The sequence below is a fragment of the Globicephala melas genome, chromosome 2 (assembly GCF_963455315.2).
Source record: "Globicephala melas chromosome 2, mGloMel1.2, whole genome shotgun sequence".
NCBI classification, from domain to species: domain Eukaryota; kingdom Metazoa; phylum Chordata; class Mammalia; order Artiodactyla; family Delphinidae; genus Globicephala; species Globicephala melas.
Window position 1 is genome coordinate 93402744 of NC_083315.2, and position 18866 is coordinate 93421609.

General features: G+C 58.6%; 2 protein-coding genes and 1 long non-coding RNA gene across 7 annotated transcripts in view; 1 reads left to right on the forward strand and 2 right to left on the reverse strand.

The window, feature by feature from the left end:
- Positions 1-5571, reverse strand: part of LOC132596857 (uncharacterized) — a 30460-nt gene extending 24889 nt beyond the window's left edge. The window contains exon 1 of the long non-coding RNA XR_009563047.1: positions 5400-5571. This is a non-coding gene — a long non-coding RNA (uncharacterized lncRNA). The remainder of the gene's footprint in view (positions 1-5399) is intronic.
- On the forward strand, positions 3333-5634 carry ANKRD63 (ankyrin repeat domain 63). The gene has a single exon (XM_030842959.2). It carries the CDS (start codon positions 4025-4027, stop codon positions 5177-5179), a length of 1155 nt encoding a protein of 384 aa, XP_030698819.1. The 5' UTR covers positions 3333-4024; the 3' UTR covers positions 5180-5634.
- A 3522-nt stretch (positions 5635-9156) lies between these two features.
- Positions 9157-18866, reverse strand: part of PAK6 (p21 (RAC1) activated kinase 6) — a 35086-nt gene continuing 25376 nt past the window's right edge. For all 5 annotated transcript variants that reach the window (XM_060294472.1, XM_030842958.2, XM_060294470.1 and 2 more), the window contains 6 exons: positions 13869-14366; positions 13613-13746; positions 13120-13246; positions 12894-13019; positions 12278-12412; positions 9157-10752 (listed from right to left, as the gene is read on the reverse strand). In XM_060294472.1, the coding sequence (XP_060150455.1) occupies positions 10585-10752; positions 12278-12412; positions 12894-13019; positions 13120-13246; positions 13613-13746; positions 13869-14366 (1188 nt within the window). In that variant the 3' untranslated portion in view covers positions 9157-10584. The remainder of the gene's footprint in view (positions 10753-12277; positions 12413-12893; positions 13020-13119; positions 13247-13612; positions 13747-13868; positions 14367-18866) is intronic.

Sequence of the window (18866 nt, forward strand, 5' to 3'; positions counted from 1 at the left end):
CAGGCCGGGCAGAGTCTCTAGGCCTCCAGTCTGGGGCTGAGAAGCCCAGGAATGGGGAAGGGGATGCAATCCTCCCTCCTGGAGAGGCCTCTGCACAGCAGGCTGGGGGCTTCCCAGGAGGGCAGGGCAAATACCCACCTCCCTGCTTTCTGTCCTCTGGAAAAAGGGCAGGGTGCCCCTGGGAAAATGCCACAGTCCTTGGGCCCTGGACGTGAATTTATCTCTGGCCTCAGGGGATGTGCAGAGGAAGAACTGATGCATTCCCTCACTGGCTTCCACTCCTGCTGCAGATCTGTGGGGCTGGGGCCAGCTTCCCTATCCACTTGGCATGCCTCAGTTTCACCTTTTGCATCAAGAGAAGGGTCCCTACCCCCTTCCCAATCCCACTGCTGACTCAGACGCCAGAGTCCCCTGCTGACTCACACCCCCCCCCCCCCAGCTCTCTGGATCTCCCAGCCACGTGCCACCAGGCCCAACCCTGCTGAGCTGGTGCAACGTGACAGGGTGAGGGGGCTGGTGACACTTGAGGAAGAAAGAAGGGGGCCTGGGAAGGGGGGCAGCTGCAGACAGAGTGACAGACTGCAGGCCTGAGCCGCCTCTGGGAGGAAGCCCTTTTGCCAGCCTGGGGCCTGCAAGGGGGAGGCTCAGCAGGTGGGAGGGAAGGAGAGTGTGGCGTGCCTGCCTGCCTGCCCCCTGCCTGCCTCAGCTCCATCGCCTGTCAGCCTTCAGCTCCCTAAGCGACAGCTTCTAATTCCGGCTGTTGGTGCCTCGATGCTCCTCAGCAGAGTCTCAGCTTTTTTTCATCGTTGCTATTTCTTTTCTGCTCAGAACATGCTGAGCCCACTGGGAAGTCAGAGCAAAGGCTTTAGGGCATGAGACGTGGCACTGCCCCCCCCATCCCACCTCAGGCCTGGCTGGGTTGGTAGTACCAGCTGGGGCAATGGAACGGCCGCTCCTTCCAGAGAGTACCCAGCACAGCACACTCTGACGGGCCAGGGTGAGGCCCTGATTCAGCTCCTCTTCTTCCCTGGCACTGTCTCCATCCACCACAGAGAAAAAGGACAAAAATGAGGCTGAGCTGGCTCAGGGAGGAGGGGCAGGGCTCTTTGGGACCAGTGCCCCTTCTGTGTTCCTGCTGCTTCTCTCCTCCACCTGGGGGTGTCACTGCCTGGATTGTTGGGCTGGCCTGCCACACAGATTCCTGGGATACCCCCTCCCCTAACCCTGGAAACAGAGAAAGAAGAGAAGAAAGCAATTCTCTTCATGCTGCAGAAAAGGGAAATTGAGTCATGAAGAGAAGAAAACCTTTCTTCTGCTACCTGAGTAAACAGGGGGAGCATTCCTGCGTCCTTACTAGGCTTGACAAGTCTATTCCTACTCCAGGTGGGGCCCGCAGGTCTGTGGGTGGGATTGGGCTTTCTGCACTCTGAATAACTGTGCAGCTCTTTCCCTGACACTCCTTAGCTTGCTGTTGTTTGCAGCAGGCAGGGTTGGTGTTCTTGGCTTCCTTTTGCAGAAGAGAGTATGCAGACCTGGAGCCACACTGCTAGTAAACGCCTTCAAGCTGGGACTTTGCTGTCAAATGCCCTTTCTGTGACACCATGAGAGAAAAGTGGCAGATCTCAGAGTAGGGGGATTAAAAGATGCAAAAAGTCAGAAGAGGGGCGCTTCACGGTGTGCACAGGCATACATCACGTGCTCCGCCCAGGAGAGAGGGAAGTGGGAGTCCCTGCTTCACGGCTGGCCCCGATGCCATGTGGGCATCTCTGAAGCCTGGGAGCTGGAGAGAGGTGAGAAGCTCAGGGTGCAGAGCTATGTGCCCACTTTGCCACTCCCCCATCTGGGCCCACGGGCTTTTCCCGCAGGCAAATCCTCTCCTTGCCCATACCCTTCCCCAAGCAGAGCCTGCTGCGAAGCTTCTGGTCACTGCTTTGCCCAGGCTGAAGACATCTTTATTCTTCCCTTAATTTCCTGTCTTTCATATAAAGGGACCCCTTAAAGCAGCCCTCAGCACTAAAGGTGTTTTTCCTGCTTACGTGCCCTTGCTTCTTAGCAGCCAGCTCCCACACATCCTTGAAGACCATCTCAGAAGCCCTATTCTCAGAAGACTCTAGAGTCCGCCTTTCCCCACATTTTCTCCTCCAGGGACTGTCTCCGTTTTGTATTTAACATACGTATTCAGCCCCTAGGCGACAAACTCGACTTTTTATGTCCCGATCTTGTTTTCCCGCTTGAGAGGGGAGGTTTCTTCCATCCAGAACCGAATCTCCGCCTCTGTATTTCCCACGGCTGGGAACACACAATACCTAGCTCACAAAAAGTCTCAGTAAATTCTGTAGTCGATACCTGACTCACTTCTTTTTTCACAAATATCCATTCCAACCCTACGCACTTTCCCACCCTCTGCAGCTCTTAGGTGCTCTGACTCCCCTCCTCCGAGGCCTGCTCCCCCCCCCCCCCCCCGCCAGGGCGGAGCAGCGGGCCGGAGGGAGAGGGGATTCGGTAGTTTTCTCACACTCTGTTGACTCGTGCTCTCTTCTTATCTCGGAAGGGTTCAGCTAGTGGTCAAGGTCAGAGCCCTGTGGTCTGGGGGTGGTTTTGTGCTCAAGAGGGAGATGGGGACCCTGGGGGAGGTTTGCATGTCCCTCGCTCTTTCCGGGGTGGCGATGGGTCCTGAAACAGCGGGGAGGCGGCGCCGAGGAGTTGCTAACGCGGCTGCAGTACTCCCGGATCTTAAGGCGCCCGCTCCAGTCGCCGCGTCTCCGCACCGCCAGCTTCTCAGCCGCCGGGAGCTGGCAGGCGGGCGCGTTGTCTCGGTTGGAGACGTCCGAGATACGAGAGCGCACTCCCCCACCGCCACCCCCGCGCCAAATCAGCGTGTGCGGGAGGAACAATTGTGTGTGCGTGCGTGATTCGCTACACTTCCAGTGGCGGTTCCCAGCCAGACTGAGGGCCCCCAACCCCGCGCAGCGTAGGTACTACCCCCCCCCCCCGATTTGGGGAGTGATTTACTCCCCGCCCGCCTTTCGCCACCACGCCCAGTGCGCTTATGGTCCAGTTCTGCCCTCATGGGGTCCCACTTCCTTCCAGCCGCACCGATGGGGGCAGCCCTCGTCTTCTTCGACGGGCTCAGGGTCCCGCCAGTTTCTATGGAGCCCGGGGCACCGACTCCGGTGGGGGCGGAGGGTGGGGAGAGAAGACTGTGACTTTGGGATTGGCCCGGTCGGGTGCATGTGGCCCCCTGCGAGCAGCCCCCGCCCCGCCCCCGCTGCCGCAGCCCCAGGGAAGCGCGGAGGAGAAGCTGCTCCCCGACGTCGTGGCCCACCGAGAGGTGGGTGAAGGTCAGGGGCGGTCTCCGCCGCCCCGTCAGTTTCGGCCCTGACGGCTCAGCCCGCTTCCTGAGTAGCCATTGCCATGCAGACCCCCGAGACTATAAAACCAGGTATCCATGCGGGCGGCGACTCCCGCGCCGCCAAGCCCCCCAAGTAAGGAGCAAGCGCCCTGGCGTGGCCCGGCCCCCGCGAGAGGGGAGGAGGCGGAGGAGCGGCGCCGGGAGATTGAGGAGCGGCGCGCCCCGCCAGGGCTAGAGGCAGGCGCGCACGGCGGGCGCCACCGTCTCAGCAGGGGAGCGGTGCTGCCCCGGGTGTGGGTGAGTGGCGCGGCTCCCAGCCACGACGGACTGAGGGGCGCCGGACACTGGGAAAGCAGCGGGAGAGTCAGGAGGGGCCCGAGCTTCGGCTCCCGTCGTCTTGTGGCGGGCCAGGCGCGGAGCCCGGAGTAGCGAGCAACCTACACCATCAGGCGGGAAGCCCAGGGAAGGAGCAGCGAGACGCCGGGCGTGCGGCCCAGGAGCGGCGGGGCAGCTGGAGGACAGAGTGGGAACCTCAGGATCCTCGGCCGCAGGCGCCCACGCGCGGAGGGAGCCATACCCGAGCGTCGGCGGGGGCCGGAGCCCGGTGGGGCTCAGAAACAGGGGCGCCCCCGTGCGGAGCTGCCGGGCCGCCTGGGCGCGGCGGCCGAGGCCATGCTCAAGCCCAAGGACCTGTGCCCCCGAGCGGGTACGCGTACCTTCCTGGAGGCCATGCAGGCGGGCAAAGTGCACCTGGCCCGCTTTGTGCTGGATGCGCTGGACCGCAGCATCATCGACTGCCGCGCGGAGCAGGGCCGCACGCCGCTCATGGTGGCCGTGAGCTTGCCAGACCCCGCGCTGCGCGCGCGCTTTGTGCGACTACTGCTGGAGCAGGGTGCAGCAGTGAACCTGCGGGACGAGCGCGGCCGCACGGCGCTCAGCCTGGCGTGCGAGCGCGGCCACCTGGACGCCGTGCAACTGCTGGTGCAGTTCAGCGGCGACCCCGAGGCGGCCGACTCGGCGGGCAATAGCCCGGTGATGTGGGCGGCAGCGTGCGGCCACGGGGCGGTGCTCGAGTTCCTGGTGCGCTCTTTCCGCCGCCTCGGCCTGCGCCTCGACCGCACCAACCGGGCGGGCCACACGGCGTTGCAACTGGCCGCCGCCCGCGGCCACGGGACCTGTGTGCAGGCCCTCACCGGGCCCTGGGGCCGCGCAGCCGCCGCCGCCGCCGCCGCGGCTCGGGGCTCCAACTCCGACAGCCCCCCTGGCCGTCCGGCTCCCGCGCCCAGCCCGGAGCGCCGAAGACCCAGTCCCCGCCGCCTACCGCGGCCGCTTCTGGCGCGCTTTGCTCGAGCGGCCGGCGGCCATGGTCACGGCGGCGAGGCTGGCTCAGGGGGTAAGGGCTTCGGTCGGCACCGGGTGCAGGGCAGCGAGCGGCCGGAGCTGGGCCGGAGCATGAGCCTGGCGTTGGGTGCCGTGACCGAGGAGGAGGCGGCTCGACTGCGGGCGGGAGCCCTGATGGCACAACCACACTCGCCTCAGTCTTCAGGCGTTGGGCGGTGGCGTTCGCAGGAGGTGCTGGAGGGAGCGCCCCCAACCTTAGTGCAAGCCCCTGTCGGCCTTAGCCCCCACCCCGAGGGCGGCCCCGGCTCTGGCCGCTCGGGTTTGCGCCGACGCTCTACAGCTCCAGACATCCCCAGCCTGGTCGGGGAAGCACCTGGGCCCGAGAGCGGCTCAGAATTAGAGCCCAACGCTCTGCCCCATTCGGTGCCTGGGCCTCAGCCTTGGCAGGCGGGCATGGAGGCCGTGGTGCTGCACGCTCAGCAGTAAACAGCCTCGAGGCCGAGCCCTGCTCCCCCCACCTTCCCCTCTCTGCTCCACTGGGATTTCTTTTTCCCAGGTCCCTCACCTTCCTGGCAGTTTCCCACCCCCAGATCCTAGCACCTGTCCCTGCTGCCAAGGTGAGAGCTCCCTCAGCCCTCTCTCGGAAACGTACCCCTATCTTATTTCTTTTTTGTGCTTGTTGGTATTCCTTGCCCGAGTCGCTCACCTTTGCTAAAGGCCTGCCGTTCCAGTCCCGGAGGCGAGGAGTAGAAGACTGGATCCGTAGGCTACAGCTTTCCAGCTGGACCCCCTTCCCTGAGCGCTAAGGCGCACTCCCGCGTCTTTCAGGCTCCTGCCGGGTTTCCTTCCCCTTGCCGGGTTTTCCCACACCCTAGTCAGCCAGCCAGGCAGAAGAGTTGTCCTGTAGAACAAAGGCCTAGCCTCCCCACCCCCCACTCCCCCTCCCCCACCCCTCAACCCCTGCCCCCCCTACCCCAGTGTTGCTGACAGTAGTGCCCCACATGACCTAAGTATCCCTTCCCCTTGTGCTGGAGTGATGGAGAAGGGGAGCCTGGAGATGGGCCTCGGAGCCTTTCTGAACGGGAGGGAAGGAGTCTGGAGGTTACATTTTTAGGGGGAGAAACTCCTGCCTCAAGACATTGAAAGCATAGTTTGGGGGTGGGAGGAATGCTAGTTGTCCCTTGAACCAGCTTCTTCTGCCTCAGCCGGAGGCAGACCCAAGATTCAACTTCATCGACAATGTGGGGTCATTCCCCCCATCCCGCTCACGCGCCCCCCTCGCCCCCCCTTGCCCAGCCCAGCTCTGGGCTCTTGAGCCTGTTTCCTCTCACTCTCAGAGGCCTGAAATGGAAAGGACTTAGCACTTCCCCCGCCCCCACCGCCTCGCAGCTCCCGGTCTTGCACGTGGGTGCTCCCGCAGGGGGGAACGGTTGCGAAGGCTTTGATTAATTGTATTTCTTCCAATCCTCAAAGAACTCGTGTTTTGAGTCTTTGTATGTGAAGCAGAAAGCAGCGGGTCTGATCCGAGGCTTAAGAACCTGACAATGTCTCTTTAAATAGAAGCTCCGCGAGGGGGATAATTGACTGAAGTGTTTGCCACGTTAAAGGCGGCGGCGCGCGGGAGTCTGAAGCCCACACGAACGGCAGGTCCGGGTTTAAATTATATCAAACTCCTTTGAGAGCTGGAAGAGGGCTGTTAAACGGTTCCTGCTTCTCTCTGGGCCGTTAATAGAGGGCAGGGTGGATAATGGATGCTAGAGCTCGAGACCAAGGACCCCTGCCTCTGTCCCAAAGCGTGGGATGCAGGCCCGGCTCAGCTTCAGTACTGGGCAGATTAGTGAGTCAGAGGCAATTGCGGAGATGTGGTTAAAGGCCCTTTCCTAGCCCGGCCCTTCGTCCCCATCCCTCCCCGCCCCCGCCCTCATCTTTGTGCCGGCCTAGCGAGAAGGGTCTGGAGGGTCTGGCGAATCGCGTGCCCTAGGATCCTGCTGAAGCGCCAGCACACGAACCTGTGTGCCCAGCCCGTGGGGTGGCAGCACGTGGGGAGTTTTTTGTGAACCCCGAAGGTTGAGCGTGCAGCCCTTCAGCTGCCGGCCGTGGGGTCTTTTCAAGACGTCGATCTATTCATCTTTGCACGGAAGGTTTCTCACCAATAACTCTAGGGGAACTGCCCAGAGCGAGAATGACCTGTGATGAGAAATTGGGCCTGGGGTGAGGGATGGGTGATCAGGGTCCGGCCTCGTGTAAGTGTCAGACACCTCCCCAGTGCTTCCACCGCTCCGGGGTCCGCGAGGCCGCGAGGGCCCAGACACTGGACGTGATCTCTGGTGCCCCCTGGTGGCAAAGTTGCGCTCTCGCTGCGCCCAGGCTCGGAGTTCAGCCTTGTGGTTTTATTTGGAGCCACCGCTGTGTACTTCTCCCTCCCTGTGCACTTACCCATGGAATCCTCTTCCTCTTGTAGTGTATTAAATCCGGATACTTGAAGTCATTTCACAGCAGTGAAGTGAGGGACAATGAACAAAAAACTCGCATTTGGAGTAGCAGGAGGCCAGACCCTTTACTTAGGACACCAAGATCTTCCAGCTTAAGGCTCCATATAGAGAGCTCCTGCTGTCTTCTGAGAAACTGGAGCTTCCAACCCGTCCCTTACGATTTCTGAACCTTGAGACCTGCTGATTATGCACTGTTTTCTTCTGATGTGATTTGCTTTCGTTTCTGGGGTGTTTTGCCCTTCCCCCATTTTTCTCTCCCCACATATCTGCCTCTCCTCAGTCCCACTGTCTGGGTGGCGGCTGAACTGAAAAGTTCTGAAAAACGCCTGAAAAGCCAGAAGGAGAGAATCTGGGGTGGGATGGGTGGTAATTGGACGCCCCAAGTGCAAACTCCTTTTTTCTGATCCTTGCTTGTTCACTTATCCTTTTCCAACTGTGTTTAATTTTTATGAAGTTTACTTTTAATGGTGTAAGAATACAAGTATTTTGGCTTCTTCAGAATACCACATTGAAGACATGGGTCTGGGTTGCACATTGTGTTGAAGGTGCTGTCATGTTTCAAGTGTTGCCGACATGGGGATTTCTGGTTGAACGTCACCTTGGGCCCTTTATTGGATAAACAAACAACTATGAGGGCTTCTCTCTGGAATTGCCAAGGGTTTGGCGGTTGAAAGTGATGTTTCTAAAAAACCACAGCAGATCTTTCCTGTCTGAACTGAATTGTGTGTTTGACTGCCTTGCTGTTCTTGCAGATTTCTTACCAGGCCCAGCTCTGTGCAGAACTTAGATGTTTCACCACATTTCGCTATCCTGAACTTCCCCTTATTGTCAGCCCCAAGGCATTGAGGCTGGGGTCCCCTCGAGCTCAATCTGGTTTAGAAGAGACTGTTCTAAACATTTTGTTTTTCCAATTCTTGTTGCTTTCGTCATTGTGAAGTCACCTGTGCCACTGGAGCTGGTACTCTCGGGTCAAGCTCAGAACCGGTCTGTGTGTGAGGCTAAATGACATACGCACATGCTTTTGGAATGACACTGTGCAGTGGAAGGACTCTTAGAGCTCAAAAGAATAGTTAATAAATCCAGTGTTATTCAGTTGCAAGAACTGGCCTCTTTTTGCCTTGCCAACCACTCGTGACCGTGGGCTTCGGTTGGGAGGTAGGTTCTGCCTTCCCTCAGCCTCCATCTCTGCCCAGCCCACTGTGGCTGCTTCCTGGAGGTAAGACTCAGGTGCTGCTTCTGGCTGAGCTGGTGGGACAGGGGCCCTTAGACCAGGGCAGCTGTCTAGGTGGGGAACTGTGGGGAGGAGGTCTGCAGGACTCCTTGCTCCTGGGTAGAAGGTTTCAGTGACCCTGACAGAGAGGGGGTAGAATGAGACCTCAGGAAGTAAGTGCTGGAATCAGTGTCAGAGCTGGAAGTTTAAAGACCCAGGTTTCCTGATTTCCAGTTGCGCTCTTTCACAGCTCCTAACGGTCACTCTCTGTTGTGAGAACCGAAGCAGAGACTGCTTTCTCACTGGAAGCAGTTCCAGGCCACTTCCTATGGACAGTTTGAGGGGAGCAGCCTCTGACTTTCTGGGGAGGTGGCGTGGGGGAAGCAAACGGGGGAAGGGAGATGCTGCTGCAGAAAGTGGCCGTCAGCCCTGGTGGCTGCCCCAGAGCCCCTGTGGCACCAGCAAGCACAGCCCACGGCCCTGGCTTTCCGGGTTGGGTTCCTCTCCTCTGGGAAGGAGCCCTGTCTATTTCTCAGCTCTTTCAGTCCCGAGGGCCTTTCACTTCCTGTTTCCCTTCTTCTCTGCCCTCATTTCAGGCCCACATGCCACCAGGGAGTAGGATTTTCTGCGGATCAGAATGACCGTCGGGGGGCTCACAGCAGGGAGGAGGGAGGGCCACCCTGGACACCCACTACAGCGTGTCCAGTTTGAAGACAGCCTGGCTCTATTCCCAGGGACGACAGGAAGGCCAGAGGTTTTGAACACTCCGTTTAATTTAAAACAGGCACAAGTGCAAACAATTCACAAAAGGGACAATGCTTTTGTTTTTAAAACTCTGACCCTTAAAAAAAGTCCTTGCAATTTTTTTTTTTTTTTTTTTTTTTTTTTTGCCCCAAAGCAGGCCACTAGGGATAGAGGAATCTAAAAATATTATCTAGATAGGGTCCAGACACCTGGAGTTCTTCCCTGGGATTCCCTGTCTCACAACAGCCCTGAAGGTGGGGAGGGGAGGGGGACAAGGAGACAGGTGTCTGAGGAGGCAGCTAGGGGCACGTGGTTCGCACAAATGGGCTGCCCATTCCAGTGACATGATGGAATTGGGAGCTGGTTCACCTCTCCCAGACCGGGATTTTGAAAACAGGTCCCCCAAGCACACAAAAGAAGAATGGGTCCCCGATGACCTGGTTGTTGAGATGAAGCTCACAGGTAAAACAAGTTTGTTCCCTCACCATTCTGGTCCCTGGCTCTCAGATCCCACAGTACAGGAGAAACTCAGAAACCGGCCAGGCCCCCAGGATGTGTTCGACTCAATACAGACCTCTTCGCTGGTCAGGCAGAACCCCGGGACTTAAGAGGTGGGAAACCGGGCCAAGGAAGCAGGTCACCTTCAGAGCAGAGTTTAGTGGGAGAGAAGATGGAGAAGCCTAACCGAAGACAGTCGTGGGTGACCTTCCTCCACACCACACACACACACACACACACACACACACACGTGTGTGCGCACCCGCATCCTGTGAAGTGAGACCACTTTACCACCAGCTGCCTTCTTCCTCTTTCACCCAGAAAATTCCCCTCCCCGTCACGGCCTCCGAGCAGGCTGTTCACAGTTGGGCGCGGGCTGTGCAGGGAGTGTGTTGTCAGCTCAGGTGGGTCGGGAAGCAGGTGCAGGTGGGACTGTGCCTTCAGGAAGTCAGACACAAGGGAGGAAGATGGAGTCAGGCAATAAACACCTTCCAGACCCCAGGATTTGGAATTGGAGCTGAGAACAGCAAGTATCCTGATGAAGACAGGCAGTCTGCCTCTTGGGTGACCTGGGATGCTTGTGTCCTACTACTTTAAAAAAAAAAAACCTCAGCAGCCTTTTCTGCTGTGTTGGCCACAGTGGCCAGAAGCACTGGTCTCCATGTTTCATAGAAATATCCCTGTGCAGATAACAAAGGGTCATCCTGCAGAAGAGGTCTCCATCATCCCAGAGGCAACTGGGGACTCTTGGGAGGGAAAGTGACTGAGGGGCAGGTCCGGCCTGGCCCAGTGGGCTGAGGGGCAGGAGGGCAGGGTCGGGGCTTCACATTCAATCTTTGGAGAGAATACTGAGAGAATGAGGCAGGCAGCCAGGCCCTGTTGGCAAGTTGGTGGCCCAGTGTCCCCTGCCTGTGGGCACAGGTGGCAGGCGCACTCTGGGGCTGGGCTCAGCAGGCGGAGGTCTGCTTGCGGTAGAGCTGGATCAAGGGCACCAGGCACTCGGGCAGCCCCGTCTGCAGCAGGAAGGGGTGGTCCAGGAGTTCCTGGGCCGTGGCTCTCTCCTGGGGGTCTCGCACCAGCATCTGTTCCAGGAAGTCTCGCAGCACTGGGGAGACCTGTGGAGGCAGGGCAGTGAGAGGAAGCCACGGTTTGCAGCCACTTTGGGGTGACCCAATCTGCCTGGCCCCACTGTCATTTGAAAGTCTTAAATTCTCGCTTCTTACTTCCTGGTTCCTCCCAGGCTCAGTACTTTCTGGACTATCAGGTAGGTAAAGAAAGTCAGCATCAGTCCGGGAAAGGTGGCCAGTTCACCTATAGTGGGTGCTGGTGAGCAATGGAATTAGGATACCAGGAGAGCTGGGGAGCTGGGCTCCAAATACAGCCCAGGCACCACGCTGCTTCTCAGGGCGCTCAGTGTTCAGGCTCTGTGGAAAGGGGCACGGGATTGGTACCCAGTGATCCAGTCCTGGGTCTATCCCTAATCTCCAGCAAGTTGTACATTTCTCTAGAGCTCAGTTTTGTCATCTGTAAAATGGGCTAATGATAAAATGTGCTTTCCCTGTCTGCTACATAGGTCTTTAGTGAAGATAAAAAAAAGAGGTCAGCGAGGAAGGAGTGTTTTGAAAAATAGAAAAGAACAAAGTGGGACCTGAAAAAGGAAGATTCCTTTATTTCTCTAAGCCTTAGAGTCTAAGTCAAGGGCTTACCCTGGTTCATTTTGAGTCAATATTTTGGGATAAGGCTGTCTTAGGCTGTAATGGAAGGCTGCATCCTCTGGGGAATTAGCCAGTTAGAAATATCTGCTAGTCTAGGGGGTCAGGAGTGCGGGTTCCAAGGACCAGCTGTCTCAGAAAGTGTTTCCTGTCTCTCCTCGCATCCAGCAGGGCTACGGAACTATTTCGTATTTAGAGACTGAGCTTCAACCCTCTGGGACATTTCTCACTCTGGCCACCAGATGGCAGTGCCACTCTGCAGCCCTGTGCTGAGCTGGCTACCAGCAGGGGGTGCCCACAAGTAAGGACTGTGGGTTTGGGTGGATTTGCCAGAAAAGCGTTACATACCACACACACACACACACACACACACACACACACACACACACACACACACACACACACACACACACACACACACACACACACACACACACACACACACACACACACACACACACACACACACACACACACACACACACACTGGTTTTAAGGGAAAAGCTGGCTCAGATGTGGTTAGGATGTACATTGATGGAGGGCAAGCCAATTCTCTGTGATGGAGACTGGGAACACTGTATGCCTTGGCATGCCTCCCCTGACAGATGGGGTAGAGGCATTACTGCTCAGTTAACTTCTCTAGATTCTTTCCCAGGGCATCAGGGACTCCCGCTGGCCTTGCTTTCCCTTCTTTCAGGCTCCTGTCAGTTGTCCGCAGGTGGAAACTTGTTGGAGTGACCACGGGAGTTTGTGACTAGGCTCCACACCAAGGTGCGGGATTTGTGTGGAGAAAGACGAGCCTCTTCTGGGAGCCCGGGCCCTCTGGTTTCTGTGGGAGGGAGAGGCTGGGCCTCACAGCCCGGACTCTGATCCCTGAAGCCTCAGGAAGAATGGGGCCTGCAGGGTCACACCCTGTGTACCGACTGACCTTGTGAGAGTTCTTCAGCTTGGGTGGGGGGCTGTCCCGGAGCCTCTTCATGGCTTGCACTGGGGAGTCACTGAAGTAGGGTGGCTCTCCATCTACCATCTCAATCACCATGATGCCCAGAGACCAGATATCCACCTGCAGGAGGAGAATGTCCCTGACTCCACTGGCCAGAGTCTGGCCCCTTGGTAGCAACATGCTGCAGGGGGAGGGGAGCAGCTGGTCCCAGGTTTCCTTGGTGAGTCGGCCCCCTTCCTGGTCACCTTCCCTGTGGTCAGTTACCACCTGCGTGAGTGACCACTGACTGCAGGGACACAGCTGTCAGCCACTCTCTTAGAAAGGCCACCACACATGGGGAAGCCCGGCCATACCCCAACCTGCCCTTGCGCTTGGGGGAGAGCATTCTGGGGACCAGTTTGTGGCAGCAAAGTCACAGGCCAGAGAAGATCCAACCAAGAGTGGGAAGGGGGCAGTGGACGTTGGGGTAGGGTATTGGCTAAGTGGGAACCCGACAACCGGGGCTATTCGGGGTGGGGGGCTCTGGAGGAGACCACAAGTAGAAGAGCTATGTGTCCCCAAGCCTCTTCTGGGAGGGCTGGGTGGTGGAGGGAGCCGTTACCTCAGTCGCATACAGACACCTGCAGATCACTTCGGGAGCCATCCAGTAGGGGGTTCCCACCAGGGACTTCCTCTTAGGGACATCTTTGCTGATCTGTGCACAGAATCCGAAGTCCGAGAGTTTCACCTGGGGTTGGGGTGAGAGGGAGAAAGGGGAGTGATGGTGAACTAGGGAGGAGGAGCCGTGAAGTGGGGTCGTGGGTGCGCCAGGGTGGGAAGGGCCCTACCCTGCCATCGAGGGTCAGCAGTATGGAGTCGCTCTTGATGTCCCGGTGGATGACACCCTGGGCATGCAGGTAAGCCAGGGCCTGCAGCACGGCCTCGCACACGGTGGCAATCTGCTCCTCATTCAGCCTGGACGGGGAAGGCAGAGCCATCAGCAGAAGAGCATGTTAGCTTTGGCGGGGCTGCAGGGAAGACGGGTTGGGCAGAGTAGGTGCCCCTGGTACGGGGCCCCACAGCTCCTGGACGATGTGTGTGGGAGCCCAGTCAGGCCAGAGCCCTGGTGGAAACGGGCCTGGGCCTAGGCTGGAGCCCTCGGGTCTTCCCCACTGCCCTGAGACCCCTGGGTCTGTTAACCCGAACAGATGGGGGTGGGCAGGGTGGCTCGGGACCACGTGCCGGGCACCCCAATCATCCGGGCCTGAGGCTGCCTAACATCCCTGCCAGGGCAGTGGCGGGAGCAGCCAGCGCTGGGTCCCAGCCCTCCCAGCTGCCCACCTGACTTGGGAGATGATGTCCGTGAGGGCCCCGCCCTGCAGGAACTCCATAAGCACCCACAGCTCCTCGCCCACCAGGTAGCTCTTGTACATCTCCACCACGTTGAGGTGCTGGTAGTCCCGCATGATCACCACCTGGGGGCAGGAGGGGACGCCTGAGTGCCAGGCACCCTCCCCACTGCCCCTGCTTGCAGACGTCCAGGCTGCCTCCACCATCACTGCCCGTCCCAAATGCCCGCCACGCCCTCTCCTCCCACCTCATTAAAGAGCAGCTCCCTGCGCTGCTGCTTCCTGAGGTCCATCATCTTGACGGCCACCTGGCGGCCCGAGTGCTTCTCCCGGGCCAGGCAGACGATGCCCGTGGAGCCCTCGCCAATCTTCATGTAGCTGTCCAGCAGTAGCCGGGGGTCACCCTGGTCCACCACCATCCTGAGTGCAGCCTTGAACTGCTCGTGTGTCACAACGCCCGTTTCCTCACCAGCCAGGGCACCCTTGGCCACTGCGGGGTCCTGGGGCAGGTGAAGGTTGCTGGTGCTGATCTGGGCATGCCAGGTGCGGGGGGAGCCCGCCGGGGAAGACCGTCCTGGAGGGGGGCCGGCAGCTGGGGCTGTGCGGAGGGACTTCTGGGGGCTGCTGGTATCTGAGGTGGCCAGAGGGCTGAAGGTCCCCACGGGCTGGTCTGAGGGCAAGGACTGGGCCTTGGCCACCAGGCTTGGGGGGAGGTCTTTCTGCAGCGGTCTGAAAGAGGCGTTGGGCTGCAAGGAGAAAGGAAGAAACAGAAAGGGGTTTGGCTGTGGGAGCATTTGGAGTACCCTTCCCAGAGGCAGGGGGTGGCTGCCGTGACCTCTGGACACTGGCAGGGTTGGGCAGAGCCGGGATGGGCATCAGACTCATGTGGGAGGTGCCGCAAGCAAAGATTTTCAAATGGAGCTGAAGCCAAACCATAGTCCTGCTTGAGAAGTCAACCCCCAGTGTTCCCAGGTGAGCAGACAAAACAACAGCTCTTTATATCCACACTGTCCTTCCTGCGAAGACAAAGCCGAGTCCCTGGGGTGTCCTGGGCCGGTATTTCTTCCTTGGGTGACTGACAGCCAGACCCCAGGGAGGCCACCAGGAGGCAATCTGGGTCAGAGGCGTTCACGACCGTGGCTACCCTACCCAAGGGCCCATGCAGGCAGAAGAGGCCCTGGGCGTAGGGGCAGGGGCTGCAGCGAGGCAGCTGTGACTGACTCCCAGGACACACGGCTGCCGTCTAATAGTCCCGATTGTTCCTGACAACGGGGAGTCTGCATGTCTGTGTGGTGAGATTAAGTCCCCAACAGAGGACCACAGAGCCATGTTACCATCTTGGGGGGTCCTCAGGTGTCTCCTGGGCTGGGGATCTGGTGCTACAGAGATCTGGAATCAGGAGGGTAGGTCCAGCCAAACCCAAGCCTTGGGGCCAGGGGTGAGGGGGTTTCCTCAGGGCTCCCCAGAGGAGCTCCTCCACTAGCCACATGGAACTCCTGGCTGATGACCCCCCAAGAAGGAAGAGAAGACAGGGGGCCTATCTTTCTGGTCTCTGGCAGGGAGGGAGGGAGGGAGGGAGGGAAATGGAATCGAGCAGCAGGCTGGGCCCCCAGTGAGTCTTGCTCAGGCCCAGCCTTCTGGGCAGCCCCAGCAGGAAAGGGTCCCATCCCTGGGTGTCCCCAAGGAGCTGGCGAAGTGCAGCAGGACCCTTCCCAGGGATTGTGTATGCTTAAAAGGGCCACCTGGAGACGGCCATATGCGACCTAATGGGGGACACCTGAGGAGCTGCAGAGGGGCCTTCCCGGAACATCTCAGAGCCCATCTCATAGGCGGTTGTCTAGGTGCCCAGAGGGTGCTGGTCTTCATCCTCAAAACTGAATCAGCTTCCAGGGAATCTACTCAAGCACTCAGCTTGGGCTGGGCTGCTTGAATCTGGGCCTTGGGCGCTACCAGGCTCAGCCAGGGCCTTTACAACCTCTTCAGCACCCCTCCCACCTAGACTTCAGGGCTCTCATCCCAGTCCCTGGCCTTGCCTTGTATCAGGCATGTGCACGGTGCCTCTTCTGGCGACAGCCACGCTGTGGGGCTCTGCCACCCCCAGCCCCGCAGGCGCACTGAATTTGCTCCAGCCTCTGCCAGGCCGTGCCTGACTCGTGCTCAGCCCTCGAGGTGAAGGAGCCAGGTAAACCTCCCGGGACTGCCGTGACTACTCCACCCCTGCCCGGCAAGCACATGTGTGCAGTAAATGGATTGTCCCCGCCAGCACCAGCACCCGACCTCACCCCCCTTTCCCTACTCTGTTGTGGCGGAGCAGTGGGAACTCCAGACTGGGGGGGTCAGGACCTGGGTTCCAGTCCTGCTCCGCTCTGACTTGGGATGAATCTTAGGCCATTCCCCCTCTCTGAGCCCCAGTCTCCTCTGTGAAGTCACGGTGATCTGGGGAGCTGGATAAAATGCAGATTCCCTGGCCTTGGTAACGGCTTCAGCAGGTCCCTAGAGCAGGGACTCCGCAGTTTAACAAGGCCCGTGGCTTTGGATGTGAGAGGAACCTTGGCCCACAATTTGAGCAGCTCTGCAATTCCATGGCCTTGGGGAGCCTGTGGGAGGGCTGGGACTTGGGGTGGAGGGAGCACGGCCACCACAAAGGCTGTGAGGCCACAACCAGGAGCAGAAGGACCATGAGATGTCACCCGGTAGCAGCCTCCAAGGCTCTGTGAAAAGGCTGCCCGCTGGCCTGTGAGGCACGGACCTAACACAGAAAATGTGCTCTCTGAGCATCTGTGTGGGGCTGGGCAGAGATTGGGGATCCGAAAAGCTCCTAAAGCTGCTCCTGAGATTGCTCTCACGGCCCCTGACCTCTCTGCACTCTGGATTTCTAAGGAAGGCGGTAAAACCGTTTCCCTCTCCTTCTGGCCTCCCGGCCTCCCGCATGAGCTCTCTGCTCTGAGGATGAGTGGACACGGGAGGGTGGGGACAAGTCAGGCAGAGGGGCTGAGGAGGTGGGTTCGCTTCCCCCCCTGCTGTCGAGGCCCCTGTGGAGACCCTGCCGCAGGTGCTGGCTGAGCTCAGGGGCCGAGGAGGCAGCAGGTGGATGGAAGCAGCAGACGGATCTGGGGGAGGCGGCCAGCTCTGACGTGGCCTGGGACATGGGACATAGGACACGGGGGTGGTCGGGCCAGGATTGGTCTTCACCTCAGCAGGGTCTGGTCCCAAGTGTCCCTTTGTGGCCCTTGCTGCCTGTCTCCACAAGGAGGGAGATTTTACTTAACGTAACCACAAGAAAGGACCAGATGAAACGTGTTAAACCGCTCCAAGAAAGGGAAAGGGGGACAAAAGGTGGCATCAATTGTTAGGGGCTCTGGATTAATTCTGGAGTTACTTGTGTGACTGAGGCCTCTTCTTGCGCAGGAAGCCACTAGAAAGAAGAGTTGTACATGGAGTTACAATGATGCCTCATGTTCCCTTCCCAGGCTAAGAAGACAGGGCCAGGCTCTCCAGCTGTGGGCTCAGGGGGCTGTTCTGTTAGTGCCGCCCAGGCAGAGGCCATTTCATAATATTTAAGAAATACTGGAGCCATTTTATTGAGGGCTTACCACTTTGACAAGGGCCTTAAATGCATTATCTCATTTAATTCTCATAGCCCTGTGGACTGTTTTATTAGCCCATGGGTAATATTATTATCTAAATTGGTAGATGAGGAAACAGGCTCAGAGAGGTTAAGTAACTTGCCTAGAGTCACTAAGCCGTAAGGGACAAGGCCAGACTTCAGCCCTGGTCAGCTTAACCTCTGATCCCTATGCAGTGGTCCTATTGGGGGTCCTTGGCATGTAACCGAGTACATGGTACACAGTAGGTGCTCAACCAAGGTTTGCTGATTGTTGAGGTCTTTCTGACGAGGCCTTTCTGCCGCTAGGTGGGACCACTTCTAAATCTCCCAAACTCCTAACTGTCTTACCTCTTTGGCCTCTCTGTCCCCACTTGAGGTCTCCTGTTGCTCTTTAGCCAAAGCGAGTGAGTGCAGGCCAAGCTGCCTGGGGCTGAGTACAAGAGCTCTAGGGTCACAGACCCTCCTGCAGCCACACCTGGCACGCTGTGGCTATTGGTGGCCTGCCCTCCCAGGGCACTAGTGCATGGACTGCTGCTTTAGGAGTTGCTGTGAGTGTCCAGGGCCAACCTCTGGGATGTGCTGAGTGCGGAGGGCTGGCTGCTGGCTTGGTCTGGGTTCCCAGGGCCCAGGCCTTGGGGGAGGAGGAGGAAACTGAATGCTTCCCAACCATATGGTAATTTGCTGAGAGCAGTGGTTCTCAACTGGGGGTGATTTTTTTTTCCCTCAAGGAACATTTGGCAATGTCTGGAGGGATCTGGGGTTGTCCCCTCTGAGGGGTGCTACTAGCATCTAGTGCATAGAGGCCAGAGATGCTTCTAAATATCCTTCAACACCCAGAAGAGCCCCTGCAATACTGATCCAAACGTCAATAGTACAGGGTTGAGAAGCCCTGGCCCAGAGCGGTTGTGGGGCGGTCTCGGCCCCGCCTTTTGGAGGCCTGGCTTGAGAACATCCATCTAGAAAGGTGTGCCCAGGGGGCCAAGAAGGAAACCACTCCCCTGGATTTGGAACTGTGGTGTTTCTGAGCCCCGGATGAGCACCACCTGCTTCCTCAGGGGCAGGGGAGACCTCGTACAGCCCGCAGCAGTGGCCCACAGTAGGTGCTTTGTGGCTGTGCGGGGATGGGGGCGGTTGGCCTGCCCCCTGCTGTGGGGTGCTGGCAGGAGCCCAGGACCATGCATACCAGTTTTGACACCCCCTTTCTCCAAATCCCTGAAACCACCCCCCCACCCCAGCAGGACTCTCGAAGTGCACTTCCTGGCAGGGTGCACTGTCCTGCTCCCACCTTAGTTTTCTGGGGGATGTCTCCCCAGGGGTACAGCCTTCCAGAGACCCCTCGGCTCATCTGCTCCTCCCTGAAGCCCCCACCCCGCAGGGGATCCCAGCCTACCGTCCTTTGTCCCAGTGGGGACTGGAGGGCACAAAGCCCAGAACCTTCCCTGGGTGCCTTGGGCTGGCAGTGACCTATATGGGGTTGAGGGTCCAGGCCACCCCTCAACTCCCCACCACCCCTCCACGATTGGGCTGGACACACTGACGCCATCCCGGGAGGGGGGACTCCATTACTCATGCCGCTGTCAGTGGTGGTTTCTTAGGTGAGACTTAACAACCCTTGTGCTGCAGCCTAAGCTCATTTCTG

Bases quoted from the DNA above. Each gene is read 5' to 3' on its own strand.
- ANKRD63 (XM_030842959.2), top strand. From the start codon at position 4,025: ATGCTCAAGCCCAAGGACCTGTGCCCCCGAGCGGGTACGCGTACCTTC.